At 46.4% G+C, this 17778-nt stretch overlaps 1 protein-coding gene across 2 annotated transcripts in view; it reads right to left on the minus strand.

Annotated features, from left to right (window-relative positions):
• Nucleotides 1–51: 51 nt before the first annotated feature.
• The window catches only part of PODXL2 (podocalyxin like 2), a 30524-nt gene continuing 12797 nt past the window's right edge, over nt 52–17778 (minus strand). For both annotated transcript variants that reach the window (XM_015875274.2, XM_015875275.2), the window contains exons 3-8: nt 11365–12260; nt 10268–10342; nt 7163–7319; nt 6218–6279; nt 4520–4699; nt 52–4228 (exon numbers count right to left, since the gene is read on the minus strand). In XM_015875274.2, the coding sequence (XP_015730760.1) occupies nt 4019–4228; nt 4520–4699; nt 6218–6279; nt 7163–7319; nt 10268–10342; nt 11365–12260 (1580 nt within the window). In that variant the 3' untranslated portion in view covers nt 52–4018. The remainder of the gene's footprint in view (nt 4229–4519; nt 4700–6217; nt 6280–7162; nt 7320–10267; nt 10343–11364; nt 12261–17778) is intronic.

The raw sequence follows: 17778 nt of genomic DNA on the forward strand, positions 1-17778 counted from the left end.
TGCTCCGATAGGGATAGGAAAGAGAAACAAGACAGACACACAGAGGCCACCCGGGTCAGTGGTCAGACACCACAGAGGTGCGTTTTATTGCAAAGAAACCAAATCCAGGGCCTCGGCGCTTGTAGGGCCAGACACAAGTGTTTGTATTGCCCAAGTAGTGAGCAGGGCTGGCGGCCCAGCTATGGGGCCAGCAGGAAGGAGGGCTGCCAAGTGGCCGGGCTGAGCTCGCAGAAGGGTTGCCAGCAGGTGAAAGCTGCAGGCAAAGGGCTGAGCTGCTCCAAGGACAGGCAACAGAGGAGCTGCAGAGGGCACCAGCCGTGGTGGGAGGCTGCTGTGCTGCTCCAAGGTCACGGAGCAATCATCCGTGCACTGCTGTGCCTCTATTGCACACCGGTGATGGGTAGAATGCTGGCAGCCTGTTACAGATAGCGCAGCTCAGCAGGTAGCAGGCAGCTCTGTGTCTCTACACCTGACATACCACGAGGCAGGCTTGCAGGAGTCAAAGGATCAGCACGTGTGGTTCTACACCCTTCTTTGCAGACCCCATTCAGGATATCTCGGCAAGATCTGGAAGTAATCTGCAGCTGGGCCATTCCTGCCCCATCTGGCTGCTGTCCCACAGAGGTGGAGCCGTTCTGCTCCTGGCCGTGCATCCAGCACTGCAGCTCTGGGCCACAGAGTCATTCATGCCATCACCCACTGAGCTCTGATGAACCACATTTGCTTCCAGGCAGAGCCTCTGACTTCTGGCCGTAGTCCTGGACCCCTACATGGTGACACAGGAGAACATCTCATCACTCTGCAGACAATCACATCCTTGCAGTGCCAGCCCCTCTGCTCACAAGTGATTCCAGCAGCCCCTGTGAGTAAAGCAGGTGACTGTTCTAGGCAAGTCACAGGAAACAAATATCCGTAAAGAAAAGGGAAGAACGTCCTTTTTTGTTTGTTTCCAACTCTTCGGCAGCCACCAGGTGTCAGTGCCATCAAACGTTTGGCAGATGGGATGACAGCAAAAGTCCTGGGAGGTGGAAAACGCTTTTCCAGGAATGACTCTGTCTTCTGTCTGCTCTGTGCCCGGTGCACCTCTCTGACAAGTCCAGCTTTGACAGTCTTTGTTAAAAAGAAGTTTAACTACATTTAATTGATAGAAAAGTTTCCCATAACAAGTGATAAAGTTTCTCTTCCTTTTTAAGTCCTCCCTGTACAGACCTGGACCCAGGCTCCGAACAACAAAGTGATATGGGCTACACACAGCCTTTCTACAGCACTTCCCAGCCTGCATGTAGCAGGAAGTGACCCATCTGCAGGGCTTGCAGGAGAGGACAACAGTGCAATTGACTTAACAAGATCGAACTAGTGCAAAAAACAATACAGAGCAAAAAAAAACCCCAAACAAGTGGAAAGGGAATAGAAAGATCACCAGACTACAATGAAATGCTATTAGCCAGAAGATTTCCAGAGATAAACTGAGATCATAAAGACAAGCACACCCCATCAGAGACATCAGAATATTGTCCTGGTCTTTGTGGTAGCCACCCTCAGGCGCTCTCAAGATATCCTGGAGCTCTCCAGATTCAGAGGAATCCACTACAGGCTCTAGAATACAGTCAGGCTGTAAAAACCCAGGGCAGCGAACCAGGAGGATTTGCAAGGCTATTAGTAAGCCTCCGTGTCCTCCTTGCTTTCTTTAGAGTTTGAAGACTTAGACCAGATCAGGAGGTGCTGAGTCCAGCAGGAAGCATACTTTATCAGCACCTTGTTGTTTCTCTTAATTTATAGCACAGAGAGAAAAGGTGCCAAAGCAGCTCCTAGCAATGAAGTGCACCAAGAAAGTGTTTTGTGTATGATCTAATTCACATCTGACCGGTGGCTTTACCTTCATAATAGCCACTGGATTAAAAAAACAAACAAACAAAGAAACGTATTTAGTGAAGATTATTGGACTTAGAAACATTTATACAGTGAAACTGCCTAAAGGCCACAGCCATGCCAGGCCCTGTTATGCTAAGTGCTATACAAACTCAAATTTAAACTCCATGCTTTAAATTTACTCACCATATTATATTAACAACTTGCATTTAATCCTGTGAAGCCCAAAATGCCATCAACACAGCCAATGAACTTGTGCAGTTTCACTGCACAAACCCACCTAATTCAGCAGGACTCATCAGTGAGGGATGGTCAGCAAATGGCCGCAAGTGGCCATTAATGTGTGCTGACAGCTCCCCCACACCAGCCACCCATTATCAACTGTTAGGGCAGGAGAGGGAACTCCTCTGGGTATCTGCAGCTCTGCCAACAAGATACAAAAGGAACTGGTGGTCACACCACAACATAGGCAGAATAAACACTGAAAACTGGAATCTGGATAGGAAACTGAAGGCTATCACTTTCCTTGAATAGACTTATCAAGCTGGTCCTATATCAAGGTGATCTGTGATTCAGTTTGTATGCAAAGCGCAATGCAAAATGAAACAGACTCTTTTGTACCTTGACTTTAGGGACTTACATCAGGGATGAACATGCTAAAAATACCTACACATACAGAGATAGATTTACAGACTGCATATCTGGAGTCTTTCTGTACAAGGTCTACCTTAAAGACCAAACGTGAAGCTGCGTCTTGCTGTAAGCAAGCAAGCAGATCACCACAATGGACAGGAATAGCGTTGCCACTGACCTAAGCAAGTCCCTCAATCCCTTGGTAATAGAAGAAACAAATGTTCTGGGATTCCAGGCTTGAAAGTAGTTCCAAGTCTCGATTTAGACAGGGCTCAAAGAACAATTATGCATATTCACGTGCCTTTTATCACACATCTTCAGGGAGTTGGGGCCTCAAAGTTGCCTAAGGCATGCCTGAGAAACATTCATTGGGGAGCTCTTAGATCTGCTTCTCATCTAAACAGGCTTTTACACTTGTTTGAATGCAGCAATTTTAAAGAGTTACCCTGATTTACACCAATATGACATTATACACTTCACACGTCAAGGCAGGATCCTGGAAAGGAAACAAAAGGGTCAGAAAATTATCAGTTCGAGTTTTCACTTTTCTCCCTGGTAAGAGTTTCCCACAGCCTTTACGCTTACCTCAAAAAGATTAACTGAAACCAAACTATCCTGGAAAATGGAATAGGAATAGAAAAGTCTTGCCAATCTAAGACAGAGACGAGGGATACTTTGCTGCTAATTTCATAGGCTGTTAGGTGAAAGAGGCAAAGGTCCTTTTTGAACAACTCTCCAACCTAACACAAACTTCCAGCTGAGATGCTGCACCATGGCACCAAATTCTCTGCAATAAGCCAAACAAGGGTAAAGTGCTCAGACTTTGCAAGCTCAGCTTGGAGCTGTGGAAGTGAAAAAGGAGTGTGGGCTGTTTAGGGGTGCGAGATTGAGGAGGAAAAAGAAAGAGATGACACTGAGATGTTCTTCCCAGATGTAAACATCTGAATGCCAGACTGCTAGAAAAACCTCTTCTCATGGAGTGGAATGCAAACTCAGCCCAAGATATCAACATAGTTGTCACTCCCTCCCATCCAGAACAGCTCATACATTTTACGGAACCTGCAGGGATTGAATAAAAATCCAGATGTATCAAGGTCAGGATCTGGCTGACATATTTTCAGCAGGACTCTTAAGTGTATTAATTCCCCAAAGCTGGACTCTTGGTGCTACACTTAGCCTCAACTCCTTTTTTTTTTCAAGCCCAGTTACTCTCAGCCACTACCAGAGAACTACAGTAAGTGCATTTAAAGGTGATGAAAGCATTGGTGCTGCTGATAGGAACACACACACAGAGACCTACCCACCCACCCATCCCCACTTCCCTCTGTTCAGTGATCCTCCTGGCTACAAGCCACAGATGCAGGCTCAGGACTTCCATCGGGAAAACTTGCCCAAAAAATCTGACCCATCCAGAGCCTTTCAGTTGTTCCTGATAAGCCACTTGATCCCATGGTCCATCAGTCAAGACAGGAGAGAGACAATTATATTTAAGGGGGTTGATCCCTCTCTTCTTTTTCTAAAGATGTGTGTCTTCCTCAAACACATCCACATCCTCGCTCGCCTGCTTATTGATCAGGACATCCCAGCTGTCAGGGCCATTGATGGTGTTTCCACCATTCACGCTTTGCTTCTTCTCCTGCATTTCTGACTGGCTGTCACTAGCCACATCCAAGGTGGGGTTGTCATGGCAGCCGTTCTCAACAAAGCGCAGCTCCTCACCATGTGACTGCAAAGGAGGGAGAGGAGCACACAGACAAGTGAGAATAGGCCTTAGTGCTGCTGAGCGCTAAATTTATTCCTGAACCAAACCCTGCAGCAGAAGTGAACCATCCTGAGCACATCAAGAGGTGCGCAGGTTTACATCCCTCTTTTGCCTAAACAGCTTCACCACTTCTCCAGCAGTGTATCCAGCTATGTCCACAAAGTGGATGGGGAAAAACAATCTCCCTCAACTTTCCAAATCCTTTCATCCCACAGAATTAGAATCCAATCACCCTCCCCCCCATCCAGTGCTCACCATGTTCTTCATTTTTGGCAGGCGTCTCTGCCAGCAGTTGTATATGAGCCCCAGTACAATGATGATGGCACAGATGGAGCCGATGATCACCAGTACCACAAAGAGTTTCCCATAATCACTGCGTGTCTGGTTGGGGTGTGACTGACAGCTTGTGGTGGTTGAATAGTTCTGGATACCAATCTGAAAGTAAGCAAGGAAAGAAGTAGTACACTAAATCCCCTGGCCTGCCATCAGGTAGGATCCGCTCAGTTTTCTGGGTTTAAGTACGAGACCGTCAGTGTGGGCAGAGGATCTAAAAGGCAGGGCTAGGGAGCCAGGATATTCACTGTCTTACATGACTAGAAGGCACATGAACAGATTTAACACCATCTTCCTTAAGAGCTGGCCAATCAGCCAAGTGTCAGTGGGCATAATCCTGCCTTGACTGCCTGCACAAGAATCAAACATGCAAGACAAGGAAGCTTTCACAGGAGAAAACATCCAAGATTCAGTTCCCTTTTAATTGTCAGCAAAGCTCAACGTCATTCCCTGTGACTTGGTGGATTCCAGCCTGGTTATGTAACAATTCAATACTAAGTATGATGGATGTAAGAGAATATCCTCCCTCTTTTTTCCAAGTCCATGCTGGTGCAAGGTCAGTGCAGTGAGCAATGTTTCGTTATTGACAGAGCTGTAGAGTCAGAGGCAGGCAGTGAACTACTGTGGTAGGATACGTGTTAACATGAGGGTATTGTCATACACAGAATTCAAACCTCACACTGACTTGAACCCTTTCTGGACAGTTCTAGCTGCTGATACTCCAGTCACACTATTTCTACAGGGTTGAATTTTAGCACTTTCTCTGCTGTAAGCCAATCAATAATGCACTGAGCACTTAATTTGCTTTATCTAACTGCACCAGTTCGTTAGGTCAGGGAAAAGCCCGAGAGGAGACATCCAGCAAGGTGGTGGTCCAATTCTAATGCTAAAGTCAGCAGAGTTACTCCAAGAGTGTATAAGGGGAGGGAAAAAAAATAAAGGAAAAAAAAAAAAGCATCAGAATCTGGCCTTCAGAACCTAAGTGTCAAACTCAGATCATGGGACTATTCTGCCCTCATCTCTTCACTCTTACAAGTTGCCTAAGATTAGAAGTAATACATGAGGACAGGAGGCAGCCAGCAGTGGAATCTGACATCAGTCACCTGTGGTTCTCTAGCTGCCTTTGGGAAGGCAGTTATCTAAATAAAGTGAAATGCAGACCTTGAGATAGCAGAAGAAAGGTGTATGAATGTGTCCCACCTAGTACAGTCACCTCTCCCACCTCCATCAGCAAAGACTGAGCAACGAGCAACAGCCAGTATATGGAAATCAGCAGGGCTGATTCTGGGGCCCTGCAGCACTCACATCACCACAGGCAAGAGTGTGGAAAGTATGAGACCAAGTAGCCCAGCAAAACGAATGTGTGAAAAGCAACTTCAAAACTAAACCAGAAGAACATGCAGGGAATAACCCACAGTTACTTTCTTAATGGGAACACATATTTGATGATCTGGCAACTACCAGAGAGGACAGAAGGGACTTTGTCAAGTGTGAGATTAATCTGTGTGCCTGCTGTGGGTTCAGCACTTGGTTAGACTGAGATGCCTCTCAGTTTGCACGGTGCTTATTTTAATTGTATAGCCAGTGTTAAAGGATGGATGCAAGCAGACAGGCTTTTACCTCAGCTAAGCTCCTCTTAACATCCCCCAGTGCCATGAGAACATCTTTTGTAGGGATGACACCTGTAAAGAAGGAGACAGAGATCAGTGCTGCTCTTTCAGCTCAAGTTAACTGAGTTAGATGCACTCATCACTGTGAAATGCCCAACAAGATGGAAGCAGGGGAACACATGCTTTTTTGTTCATTGGTACTTCAGGTTTAGACTGAAAATTCAAGGACCATAAGACCAAGGGTACTTCCAAATGTTCTTCAAGGAGGGAAAAAAAATCCAGGCATGAAATGATACTTGAGGCACCTCAATACCTTCCCAGCAGCCACAGAAGCATAGAGGCAAGTACTTATCCTGCCCAGATGAGCCCCCCACCCTTGCCAGCTTAACCCGATCCTGAGCTGCAGCACTTAAGATATTTCCACAGAAATCCAAGTTTACCTATCACATCCTTTAGCAAGTGTGTTTTGCATTGCAGGGCACTTTGGAAAGGTTAGCGTCTCTTCCAGAAGGGGTTGAAGATGTTAAAACGCCCCAGCACAACTTGCCTCTAGTGTCAGCTCTTTTTACTTTGGGAATGCAAGAGGCACCGTCAGGACTGGCCAAGTACAGATGAAAGTTAAGCAAGAAGTTAAAAAGTGACCTAAGAGCCGGCTGTTGTGTTCTGCCATAGCAGAGGTCTGCTCATGGAGGACAGCACAGAAGACAGGGAAAAAGCTGACATGTTCATGTGAAGGCAATTCAGGGAGGGAGGAAAGCAGGAAGTGAAGTGCAGATTGAGCTTAGTGCAAATGTTGAGGGACAAGCCGTTCCATTCCTTGAATCCTTTTAACACTGGGAACTGGTGGGACTGAATTGCAAAATAGCAAAAATTCCATTCAACATGGCTAAGCACATGCATTTGGAAGCACCCTAAAAACAACCCCTATCACAGGAATACTTCTTCCACCACTTACCCTGTTCCCCTGCGAGTGTCATTAGCAAGTGCTTGTCATTCTCATTGGGTTTGCTCAGAGAGATAAGCCAGTGGTCCTGCAGCCCATCTGTCTGTCTGGAGAAAGCATCCTCCACCAGTGCCAACAGCTGGGGACCCCTCTCCAGCCGAAATTCTTCCTGTCATGGGAAAGGGACATTGGTGAGCTGTGGTGGCAATCGCAGACGTAGCACTTCAGGGTTCACATGATTGCATGGCAAAGACCCCTGCATCAGATACACCCAAAAGCTAGCAACGCTAAACTTGGGATGTTGCTCTCCTTAGCAGCCTCAGTGCCCAGACTGAACCCATGCAGGTCTCAGGACATGCCTGTCCTGCTTCCTGAACTCCTGTGGCCACCATATACCCCACTTCACGCCAAGCCCAGCACACAGGAATCCTGAAGCAACATCATCACATAAAGCAAGAACCAGCCAGACTTTTCCCTGTAGCCAGTACTGGGTCAGCAGGTGCAGCTTGGCCTGACATGCTCCAGCCATCCCTCGGCAGGCTCCTTCACTGCTTTCCCACTCCTGCGTTTCTATTCTTATCTCCAGTTGCCATGTCAACCTGAAGGCCACACAGATGATTAATAAAATGGAGAGCTCTTGTTGCCATGGCAATTTGAAGCGCTCAAGGCAGGCACAGGCTTGTGCCGAAAAAGGCCTAATTGGAAAAGACACCGATGACTGGGGCCTGAATCACAAGGGCCTGCCAGTGCCTTGTCTCATCAGGTTATGGGTTTTGGCATGAGCAGTGAGCAGGGAGGCTGGAGCAACAGTACAAGGATGCAGCATGGTGCTGCGGAGCTGTGGCTTCTGCTGCCAGTCTGAGGTTCTGTTCTGGGGGATGTGGAGGAAAGGGGAGCAGCATAGCTCTAGAGCAGGGCAATAGAGGTGAGAAGTTTCTAATGACAGGGAAAGCAGGGATTGCAGAGTACTGACGAATTCTCCTTCACAGAGAAAAAGGAGCTGTAAAAGAGTCTGGAAGCACATGAGCAGAATTAGAGGTCACCTTCTGAACACAGCCAGGTACCACCATCAGGTCAGATCCTGCAGTCCTCACTTAAGCAAAATTTCCAGGTGTACTGAGTGGGAGATGTGCCAAGAGGGACTAAAGTAACTGACCTGTCCAGAGCCTTTTAAAGAGATAAAGAGGCTGCCAGCTTAACCCAGCAATACGGACACTAACCCTGCAGCAGGTCCAGCACTATAAAGAACATTAACATTCAAGGTGTGGCTCCGTGCAAGGGGCTGGGCTCTCTCATGGTCCCTTGGCTTTTTACTAGGACTCTGTATTGAACCAGGCATCAAACAAAAAATGTTTTAAGAATCTCCATTTTAATTTAAGCTACAGCACTTGCAATGCAGATTCTGCCTCACAGTCCCAGAAATCCAAACTACACAGGTTTCAGATACAGAAACCAGAAAACAAAAAGGGACAGGCAGAAGGCAGGTGAGCTGCCCAGACTAAGCAAGGGGTAGGAAACAAACTGTGTCAACAATTGCGGAAAGGAGAAGAGCTTGATTCCAGTTTCAGCCATGCAAAGTGATAATGGGAGAAAGGGAATGAAGCAATGTTTGTGTTTAGATATCTATGTCGACAAGTGTCCCTTTAAATAACAAGGAAGAAAGCACAAATCATTCATTGGGAAATATGTTCTGAAACATGAAATCAAGTAGAAGAACAGTTCAGGCTTGCCAATCCCAGGACATTATCTTCTTTCAGCATGGCAGAATCAAGGATTCAACAGTAAAGGCATAATTTTATCAAGAGACATCAGCACATCAGCTTTTAAGCTCTCACCCTTCCAGTGGTTTAAACAACAGAAGACCAAAAGAAGAAAGCTACCATGTACTGCAAAATTAATAAGCATTTAAACTCCACAGAGATGCTAGAAAGAGTAATTGTGGATGCAAAAGAAACAGAGCAGCAGGAATATGGTTTTCAAGGACTGGTCTTCTGAGTTGTAATTGTGCACTGCAACAGAGAGACTTCAAACTCTCTGAAGGGCAAACTAGTCAGAAGGGAAGAGACCGGCTTTTAATCTACCTTTAAAGCAGTCAACATCTTCAGTGTTGGTTTACACACTAAAGTCAACAGCTTTATTGAGTGAATCATCTGCTTTTGCTGTCCCCCAAAATTTCACATAAATACTAAAACAAAAAAAAAAAAAACAAAAAACATCAGAAATTCACCAGTAGTAGAAATAGGTCAGTGACAGAGTCACCCTGCAGTAACAAAATCATCCTGTTCTGCCCTTGGCTGGAGCTGCAGCAAGCAGGAACACAGACACACAAGGACAAAATATGGTTCCCCGATGAAATATTTTGGTCTTGGTCTGTCAGGCTTATAATCATTTCCAAGAATTATGAAAGGTACCTTGACCTCAAGCCTTTCACAATTGGTTTCAAAGTGCCTGTTAAAAGGCCTACCAGAGGTGAATGAGCCAGAGATCCACAAGGGGCTCCAGACTCATGAATTAACTGCAACTTTATGGGGATGGATGGACAGGCATTGGATTAGCAGAGCATGACTGGTTAAACAGACACAGATAACACATAAGATAAGGGGTTGGGAAAAAGAGGCACTTAGGGAAGATTTAGCGACAGCTTCTCGATACTGAACCATTCACATGGCAAATAGGGAGTTCTTTTTCCTCTGAGCCATCAGAGAAATGATACTATACCCTAGAAGGAGAGGAAGTAAAAGAAAAAAGAATAGAGGGAAGGAGGATCAGGCCTCAATTCTGCCATGTTGCCTGCAAGTAAGAGGTGTGATGTTAAAAGCTCTAATGTTTCCTGATAAACCAGGTGAGCATTGGCACAAACTACCAGCTAATAGTGAAAAGCTAATCTGGAACTGCTGTAGTCTAGACCTTGAGAGAAATCCTCTCTCCACCCACTCTTTCCCCACTTGGAGAACAAGAATATTTTTTGCCTTTCTCTCCACAGCCTCTACAGGGACTTTGAGAACTAATGCTTTTAAAATGTTTTGTAGTGAGAGCACACAGCAAGAGCTTTTGCCTGCCTCCACATCTCTAAGCACTATTCCTCCCCTGCCATCAAATCTCTGTGGACATACTTACACAGTCGATGTTATCTGACATATTCAGGATGATGTAGTTTTTCCCCGCAAGGTTGCTCCAGTCTTTGCAGATCACCTGGAAAGACAAGACAAAGACAGCTGGGTTTGCATAGCAAATGCAGCTCTCCTGCTGAAAGTACAGAGTACACAAGAGGCTGTGCCAGACCCCAGAGAAGTGCTTCTCAAAGTAACTGTAACTTTTTGCACTAGGAAGGATTCATTTTTCTATTTGTAACATCCAGGTGTTTTCATTTTAGTAGAAGCACATGAGGCAAGGACAAGGTTGCTGTGCCAGCTTCCTACAGTCTATCTTAACTTTCACCTGTACCTAGTCTGGGGAACTCAATGGAAAACTCTCTAGCCTGCAGCCTTGTTCTGTATGCGATCAGCACAGCACAAAACCTGACAAAAAGCCTCTGTGGTCCTTAAACTGGTGAAATTGGGACCACACATAAACTTTATAGGCAGGATTGGAAGTACAGAGGGACTAAGCTCAGGGTCCCAAATACCTTGGGACAGAAAGAACAAAAGCTTTCCCTGGCACTTTTTTTTGCCAGTTTGATTCACCTACCTCTTGTCTTTTTTACCAGCTGAATTCAAGAACTGCAGCTCACCTCACACCTCCTCACCTATGAGCCCCCCTTGACAAACATCCACACAGATCTCTGTACCCTGCTCCACCTGCTCTGCATCTGTTATCTGCATCAGGCAGCAGCTGAAGCAGCAAAAATAGCACTTCTTTCTCACTCCCTTTCCAGAAATCCTTGGGGCCATTTTTGTCCTGACACTTCCAATAATGAAGGCTGAAGAAACAAGGAGCTCTTGCTGCTATGTGTGCCCCAGAGGGTAGGTGTTTTTTAGAAGCAATATTTTGGGCAGCAATTCATAAGGGAAGATGTGAGGGGGGAAGGGATTTCTTCAAGAATCATGGGTACCCTTAACAAACGCTATGAAAAACTCTCCAAAATGTAGTTTTGGCTGGGTTGGGCAAACAGAAAAGCTCTTCAACCAGTCAGACCCATGGCACTGCTAAGGTTAAGGAGTTCATCAAATATCTCCACTGCTACCTCTAATGCACTGCCCACCTCCCAGTGCTACCTGTGCTGAATTCCAGGGCACTTCTGTCGGCAGCATGGCCATGCGGGCATCTCCAGCCTGTGGTGACAAGCTCCCCTCTGCTGTAACAGTCTCTGTTGCTACCTCTGTGTCATTCCAGACAGGATCCAGCACAGGCTCATCAGCCCTGTCCCACGGAGCTGCAGAGGAAACTGGATGGTGCTCACCACCAGAAAGAGTCTGCGTGTCTGCGGAGCTGCCTCCAGGAGGAAGTGTCCCCACAGGCATCTCTGCTGTCTGCTCCAGTTCAGTTAGCACTGTGGGCTCCAGCATCTCCCACCCCACTGTTGTCTCCAAGAACTCATCTCTAGCTGAATGTTCTTCCCCACCAGCCTCCATCGTAGGCTCTGAAAGCTCTGCACTTGTGGTAGTCACAGTCTGTTCCGAATCTGCTCCCTCAACAGCCCACATATCTCCAGTTGTCACCTCAAATTGTTCTTCTGAAACACCAGGAGTCTGTGCAGGAGTAGTAGAAAAAGCAGAGGACACAGGCAGAAGACCTGGACCCATGCTGCTCCCAAGGTCTAAGCCAGGAGAAACGGTGTCCTCTTCTTGTCCTCCTACGGCAGCCTCGGTCACAACATCTGGCCTGGCGGAGGCTGTAGAAAACAGGAGGGCAGACAAAGACTCTTCTTGGTCCACTGGTTCAGAAGATGTAACCTCCGGCTCTGAGGTCTGGAGGCTCTCCAATCCTCCTCTTGAGTGGTCTATAGGGAGAAGCCCCTCTTCTTCCTCCAGCGTGCTGGAGAAAGGTGTGTGCAAGTCAGGCTCTACAAACTCTGCTGGCATCTGAACAGTGGCTGCTTCCCAGTTCTCTTTTGTCTGTGTCCCATTCCCTTTCAGCGGGGCCTTCTGAGAGGCAGCAGAAAAGCTGTAGTCTGGAAAAGAGATCCAAGAGACTTCATGTCAAAACCTAAACACCTGTGAATTCCAAACAAGAGATCTGTCCCCATTGCATGCATCTAGCCACAGATAGGGTCTAATCGCAGAGATCTTTAAGACAGGACAGCCTGCCACTGAAAAGAAAAAACTCACCTGGCAAGTGCAGTGCAAACTCTGGTATTTACCCAGCTTCTTTTCCCACCCCAATGAACCCACTTTCCCCAGGGAAAATTCACATGTTTACTCCTCTCACTCCTTTCTACCCTGAAGGTGTTTTCATAGATCTGCAACTAACAGCTTCGACACCTGGTATCTCTAAGGTGAGTTTATGAGTGTTAGGAACCAGGTTGGCACCCAGGGATTCATTCTGCATGGGATTCAGAAACATGATAGATTGTAACATCTTACACAAGCTAAACAGGAAATTCTAGGAAAGAAAACAGCAGCACAGCAAACCAAGTCCTCTTCCTTGGCATGCTCAGGTTATAGCACCAAAACCTGAATTAACCTAGGCACCTTTGAAATGCAGAATTCCAGTTTATACTGCACTTTGCAGTGGAAAAGCCATCCCACAAACATCTGCATAATGATATTCCCATATCATTAAGGTGCAGTTTTGCTGTAAGGAAACAGAAGTCAGAAACAAGAGATGAACTTCAGCTCCAAGTTGTTCTGTGGTTCTGACTATGAATGCCTGTGATATTGCTAGACAAATGTAGAGAAATACTTGGGGAGAAGACATCTCGTAAATGTGAAGTCAGATGCCTGGTCTTCCCAAAGGCCTTTACCAACAGCTAAGTGTCTCAGTGCCTGCAGAAACAAAGTTGCTGGTTAATGGCAGATGTGGCCACAGACCACAGGATTGAGGACATTAGGTCAGGACCCTCTGCAGACAGATGGTGAAGGTTTAGCGCATCCCCCAGGGCTCTGCTGCTGCAGAGACACTCCAGGTCTGTACCAAAAGCACAAACCTCAGCAGCAGCCCTGCCCATGCTGACATGCTGTGAGCAAAAAGTGAGGGAAATGCTGGTCTCATCCTCCATAACAAAGATACCAGATGAGGCATTATTTTAAAGGATCAGTGACCCATTCTGCTACCTCCCTTATCTAAAGACTTTCTTGGCTATTCTTGACTCTTCCCTCCCCTGCCCCTCTTTGCAGCAGGAGGAGATGGGCACAGAAGAAAAACAAACCGGGCAATAGCAGCATGAAGTTTGCCCCAGAGGAGTGGGGAATGCTCCCAACCTATCAGCTCTCCTTTGAAGTCATGGGTTTAACCTTCCTTTAAGGTGCTCTGTCACCAATTAGCTGGCTCCTGAGAGGGGAAGCCTGCATAGTGCATCCATGCTGCCCTTCCACAAACAAGATCTAAGGAAGCCTGAGGGATTGCTGCCTTTCCCTTCTCTCCTGGCTGAAGGAAGCTCAGGAGAACCGATCTCACTCCCTCCCAGCAGGCTCCTATCTTCCATGGCAGCTGAAAACTGAAACTTGAGCTGCTTCTCAGAGGCAACAAATCATTGTGGCAGGAGCAGGCAAACTCCCTGCTAATTAATTTCACGTTCCCACTCGCTGCCAGTCTTTCCACCACCCTGAATCCTAAACCAAGAGCATCCTCCTGTCTGCTTCAGTAAGACCCCACAGCTCACAATCTTAACTCCCTTCATATCTTACTTAGACTGTTATTCAGCTGCTTACCTTGCAGATAGGGCAAGAGGAAAAATGCAGAAATTTTCATGAAGAACACTGAATCTTGAGGTTTTCTGGTCAAAGTTGTACTGCTCTGTGCTCTTTAAAACAAGCTGCTCTCCATATAACTTTCCAATCATAGAGGTTCAGGGATGGTTATTGAACTTTTCCTTCCGGACTTTTCAGATGACACTTGGTTCCCGTCTGGAAGCATCTTCCACAGCCTCACTATCAAGACAGGGTATCCATCTACCTCTCAAGATCAGGTCTTTTTAAAGCACTCATGTTTCAGTTTCTTTCACCCTTATTCTACAGTTGGAATTTTTCCACACTGTCCATCTTAGTAAGACCTCAGTCACTGCAATGATCTTCTTCCCACAGCTCTTCCCAGACAAGCTCACTTACACAATGCAAAGCTAAGTGTTTCCCCACTGAAAGTGTCTCCTTCTCAGCACTTCCCTTGATTCCCCTTCCCCTAAACCCTACATAGATACCAAAGAACATCTCCCATTTTTAGCTATTTATTCCAACGTTCAGCCAGCAATTCCCTTTCAACAAGCAGTTTTCTAGTCTGTGCAACCCCCTGACCCTGCTGGTTGTCCTCAGCAGACCCTCTACAACTGGCTCCCATGCCCTGAGCACATGGAAGTGCACCCATAGATCCTCCCATCTACCTGTGTCAGTGCTGCCCAGTCCCGTATCAACCAGGTTTGCTGGAGACCCATGAGAAGTAGAAGCCATTGAACAGAGTGGCCAACAGCCTCAGATGGCATGTGTTCATGCTGCAGAAGTAGGGCAGATCTTTAAGATAAAGGAATTATGGAACTGGCTGCATTGCCAGATCTGTCAAGCTAATTTATCAGCTCGAACTGCAATAAGGAAGCAGAAGGCTGCCAATCAGAAGGATGTCCGGGAAGAGAGTAAATAACAACTGCATGCATCATTATCTCTGTTTCTGCCATGGTCTGCCTCCTACTGAGTTCAGCAGTAGGCTGAAGAATTAGAGGAACTTGTGACCACACAAAGAGATGGTATATGCCATATACCCATACAAGCCACAAACAGAAGCAGCGAAGTCTCAACAGAGTCAACCTGCTCCCAGAAGAAGTGAGCTCAGAACTGCCCATAGGACCACTTCAGCATCTCGAGCCATACAGCCCTGCAGGGACAGACCAGACGAGGTGTGTCTGCCTGCTACACTCCGCATTATGTTCTCTTCCACAGATTCTCAGTCACACACCCCCTTGGGAGTCCAGTTCACCAATATGAAATTCCACACCTCCACCTCACCTCCTTGCCTTAGTTATGCCCCCCCTAATGCTTTCCTCCAGTAGTTGTACTGCATCACAGCATCCATCTAACCTTCATCCCTCCCAGACCACAGAGATTTTTGCCTTCCAAGCTCACTTGAAAAGACCCTCAGGCACAATTTTCCATAGAAATCATCTTGCACAGCCAATCTGCCATTCCAAGTCCCGCACTCTGACATCATCCAGGCAGACCTGAGCCTGGGTCGCACAGATTCATATCCTTAGCCTGCGGAGATTATTTGCCCTGGGAGAAGCGAACAAGAGCTCCAAACCTCTGTGAGAGCCCCCATTTAGGCTGTGTCCTGCTTCCTCTGAAATCAATACCAAAACTTCCCTGACACCAGGTGGGCCAGGACATGGAACTCTGCCAGCACATGATTCCCCAGCCAGACATTTAATTCATTACACTTCTGTTTCTCCTTCATTCAGAAGAACTAGTCTCTGTTATTGCCCTCTAAGGTTCCCTAACCTGTATTTGCCACTATTAACTGTTTAAAGCAACTGAGAACTCAAAAAAAAAAAAAAAAAAAGGGTGAGCCTCATCATTTTTAGTACACATAACCTGACCATAAGGTCTTTATTGGATTAAACTAGAGGATCACGTTAACTGGAGATTGAATTACTGATAACTAGAAGGCAATGTAATAAAGACAAGAACATTCCTGGGCTCCCATCACAACAATACAGCTCAAAGTACAAGACACATTTTAGCTGCCGCTTAAAACACGGACAGTTCTGAGGTGGCATCTTCTTGCTGGTTTACAGTACAGAACAGCAGGGCTTACTGTGAAAAGGCATACAACATCCAATTAAAATTGCAGGGGGGTTTCAAGGAAGCAAAATGCAATTACTGGTGCTGGAACTGAGCCAGTTGGGGCTAATACCCTTATTCTCCAGGACAGGTATGTGAAGTCACTATCTGCCACTCCGAGATGCATCCAAAGACATCATAATTAAAAGAGTCCAAAGGCAGCTAAGTGGTTACATCTCATTATGTTTGGAAGTTGTTTCCAGTGGATACTGGGCATTTCAAAGCACTGCAGCTGTTCCCAAACAGCCCCATGCCTTATTCCTGCTGGGTGTGTGAGCTGCAGTAAGGCTAGAAGGAACCAGCTTCACCCAAACACTGAGTCAGTCAAAGATAGTTCCACCAGAATAGTGCTATGCACAGACAAACCCCATTTGTCACACATCAGTCTTTGTAAGCAATGGCCTGGTCAAGATCACTTGTCCCAAGACAGATCACCTAACGTGTCAGTGCACATTAAACCAGGGCACAAACAAGAGGCATCTTGGGAGCTGAGTGCAGGCAGGGGGGCCACTCAGTATTAAGCTTCTTATGTAGACAGTCTTTACCAGGTGCTTCATTTCATTAAGGCTCAGTAGAAGATGGTATTAAGAACTGCAGCTTTGCTGTCAGTCTGGATGAAGAGGCAGCAGATTTCAGTAAGGCTGGTTGAGACTGAGATCCCTCTGACAAGAGGCAAATAATTCATCAAGGAAATAAACGAATCTCACTATCAGAGAAGAGCTGGAGATGGAAGAGACTTTATCCTAGTAGTTGGTTGGAAAACATATTTTTCTTTAGATAAAGTCCTTCTAACTCCCTTGTCCTTCTACCCCCCATCCTAGCTCTCATGGAAATCTCTACCACTAATTACTATGAATAATTAAAAGATTACTTTTCCCCCCTTCGCCAAAGTGCCACATGCCACCCTAGTGACTCAGCAACCCATAAGACTGGATTTGATAGCTCCCAGCACAGCCACACCACGGACTTCACAGGAGCAGTCTTGAAGCTAGAAGTGTAAGGAAGCCCAACAACCTCATGGCAGCCCAGCAATGTGCTGGAGGCTGTAATGATTCACACCAGTCCTCAGGGGCTCAGCTTCTGGACAAGGGAAGAGAGGAATTAAGTGCTTTCATTCACCATTCTCTCCCAAGTCTTGGATCAATTTTCAGAAGCCCACACATCCCACTAATTAATAAATAGGCTGCCTCAGCCTAAAGACTTCATTGAACTGAGAACAGAAGCCAGGTGCAAACAAAGGGTCATACCAAGATGGATGCAACGCCATACAACTCCTTTTCCAGGAATCGGGGACTTGCATGGACCCACAGTCCTGATGACTCTCATCTTCTACCTCTAAAGCTAGAAGAGATGTTTCATCTTTTACCCATGAAATCCAGCAAAACAGAAGGAAACACCTGGGTATGGAAGCCTTCAGACAAAGCGAGATGGAGAAAGTGGAAAAGAAGGCAAACAAAGCCAGTCACAAGTCCCTACAGGTCCACTATATCTTTAAGGTTGAACTGTGGCTCAGACCAACTTGATCCTAAAGGTGAAACAAAGCAGCAAACCCCAGATGTCAACCTGAGCAGCTTTTGAGTTTCCCAGAAGCCAGAGGGCAGAAGCAGCACATTCACAGCTCCTCCAACCTGTCTTTTGGCTGAAGTACAAGTCATCCACCAATCTGTTCTGTAGAATACGGCATCCATTTTCCCAACAGACCTAACT

The sequence above is a fragment of the Coturnix japonica genome, chromosome 12 (genome assembly GCF_001577835.2).
Source record: "Coturnix japonica isolate 7356 chromosome 12, Coturnix japonica 2.1, whole genome shotgun sequence".
Classification (NCBI taxonomy): Eukaryota; Metazoa; Chordata; class Aves; order Galliformes; family Phasianidae; genus Coturnix; species Coturnix japonica.